The 2,532-nt window shown below is 34.1% G+C and overlaps 1 protein-coding gene across 1 annotated transcript in view; it reads right to left on the bottom strand.

The window, feature by feature from the left end:
* Positions 1-2,532, bottom strand: part of SELL (selectin L) — a 25,385-nt gene that overhangs the window by 21,637 nt on the left and 1,216 nt on the right. The window contains exon 2 of the mRNA XM_008591746.1: positions 1,722-1,803. Within this exon, the coding sequence (XP_008589968.1) occupies positions 1,722-1,803 (82 nt within the window). The remainder of the gene's footprint in view (positions 1-1,721; positions 1,804-2,532) is intronic.

Below are 2,532 nucleotides of genomic sequence, written 5' to 3'. Positions count from 1 at the left end.
GAGAGCCCAGGGGTGTAAGTGACCCTCTCAGAAGCACAGAATTAATTGTCTGCAGATTTCAAGTAGAACCTAGACCTTCTGGCTTAAATATAAAATGCTTTTATTTGTGGTTTTATTTTAGATATTTTAGGTGGCTTTCTAGATTTATTTTCATAAAAATAATTATTCTCAAAATTCTTTCAAGTGAAATTTAACCAACATATTTTAGAAATGCATATTTCCTTTTCTTTGTGCTGTCAATCATTTAAAACTCATTGAAGTGTAATATCATATAACTCTAAAATTTGCAGTCCATTTTGTTATCCTGGGATAATTTCCTAAAGGCCAATGGATCAATTTCCTAAAGGCCAATGGATCAATTTCCTTAGGGCTTCTGCTAAGGAAGAAGCAAAATAAGGACAAGAACAAGGACATGCTTTTAGGAAATCTCTTTCATATCAAAAAGGTAATATTTTATTGTACAAAAAGCTGCTTCTGGGAAAGCCCTGCTACACAGTCCAAGCCTAACTACTTAATAAAATAAGAACAATTTACAAAACCAAATGAGGTAGGATTACATCATGTTCTATATGCAAAGATACTCAACTGATGGTGTCTAATAAACATATGGTTGCTTCAAATATGAGGGCTTTGAAGAAATTGAATTGACCACATAATTACACAATGACTACATATAATATATGCCATTCTAAGCATGTATGGTCTATGTGAAGCACTTTTATACAGTAAGGTAAAAGTTCACAGCTGTCAGCATTTATGGAATTTTCACTATGTAGGGCAAGTACCAGGGTGAAATACCAAATAAAACATAGATCCCATTCCTACAGGCTCCTAAGGATTCTGAACAAGCAATAACAAATGCAAAAAAAAAAAAAATCTTGTTCAAATTGAATATATCAGAAATGAACAGAGAACTGGGAAAGAGATGTGATTAATGGGTAAAGAATATCATAAAATAAACATTGTGAACAGAGTTTCAAAGGAGCATTCCACTGGAATGTAAGTTCTAAGATGGAAGAAACTGTTGTGTCCAGTGCCGTATCCTCAGCACATAGAATAGTGTCAGCACACTGCAAGGCCTCAGAAAATACCTGTTGAATGAAAAGAGCACTAGGGTCCCAAGAGGCACAAGGCAGACATGGTATAAGTAACTTGCGAAGGTCAGAGTAAGCATGTTTGCTTGGCCAGAACTGAAAATCCAAGCTAGGGAGTAGGAAGACATTAGCTTAGAAAATTGGAAAGGAAAGTTCAAAGCTGTTAATGGAAAATTTTCAAGAATCAGACATAAAACTTGTTACCTCCATGGGAGAAGGACCAAAAAAATATAAAGCCCCTGCCTGTAAGGAGCTCACACTGCAATTGTGGAAATGACATTGTTGTACACTGAACTACTAATAAAATGTAGAAAATAGAGTGCTAAATACTGTAGCTACCTTACTAGGGATTCCTTAAATAACTTCATTCCTTCATAATTAAAGACTTTTGTGGAATTACAGGGATTTGGACCCTGCAACATGGGGCATGGTAAGTAAAGATCGAGTTAGGAGGTTACTGGGAAAGTGTTAAAGTTTAAGAGGAAGAAAAGAGGTGTTCATAGAAAGGATGGAACTAATAGCTGTCTACCTAATAATTTTCCCTGTGACTATGTACACCCAGTGGATATTTAAGACAGATGAACAGAAGTAAGAAAGGCTTAACAATATATAAATATCATAACATACCACAACAGAGCATTGTCCACACCCACAACTTGAAGATGTTCCATAAGCCCCTCTGAGTACTCTGACATTTCCATGGAAATATCTGCAAATAAAATATGAAATTATAATTATATTTATACTCTTAAACCACAAGTTAATAGCACCTCAAGGTGGTGTTTATGACTTTCTTAAAATCCAAAATAAAACTCATATGTCTACTAACCTTGTCCAAGGTAATAGATTTCTCATGCATGGGTAAAAAATATGACTTCAAATTTACCTCAAAACTGGTGCATAGTTTTATTTTGCTTTCATGGTTTAGTCTCCCAAAATAAAACTCATATGTCTACTAACCTTGTCCAAGGTAATAGATTTCTCATGCATGGGTAAAAAAAATGACTTCAAATTTACCTCAAAACTGGTGCATAGTTTTATTTTGCTTTCATGGTTTAGTCTCAAGTTACCTATCATTATTACTCTGAATTTTTGCACCTGCTTTTCTGCTGAGCTATTAGATCAAACTGTTTGATATTTAGAAAAACTATTAGATAAATCAAACTATTTGATATTTATTTTATATTTTAAAAAGTGTTCTTGCTGCTCACTGAAGTCTTGCTGTTTAGATTTAATGTTATAACCTCACACTTGATCATAATGGGTCAATTCCTCCTATACTTAAAAAAATTAGATAACCAAACAGACACCAGGAAAGAAAGGCAGTTCATTTCTTCTTTTCAAATAGAAAGAAATACATTTATTTTTGAGCAACTGAAATGAGAAAACTACAGGGTTTTTTTGCGCACCTTAAAACCGTATTTCTAGGGCCGGCCCC

Source organism: Galeopterus variegatus, unplaced genomic scaffold (genome assembly GCF_000696425.1).
Source record: "Galeopterus variegatus unplaced genomic scaffold, G_variegatus-3.0.2 Scaffold7244, whole genome shotgun sequence".
NCBI lineage: Eukaryota > Metazoa > Chordata > Mammalia > Dermoptera > Cynocephalidae > Galeopterus > Galeopterus variegatus.
The sequence above is the reverse complement of the archived record's forward strand: the minus strand, read 5'-3'. Positions and strand labels throughout refer to the sequence as shown.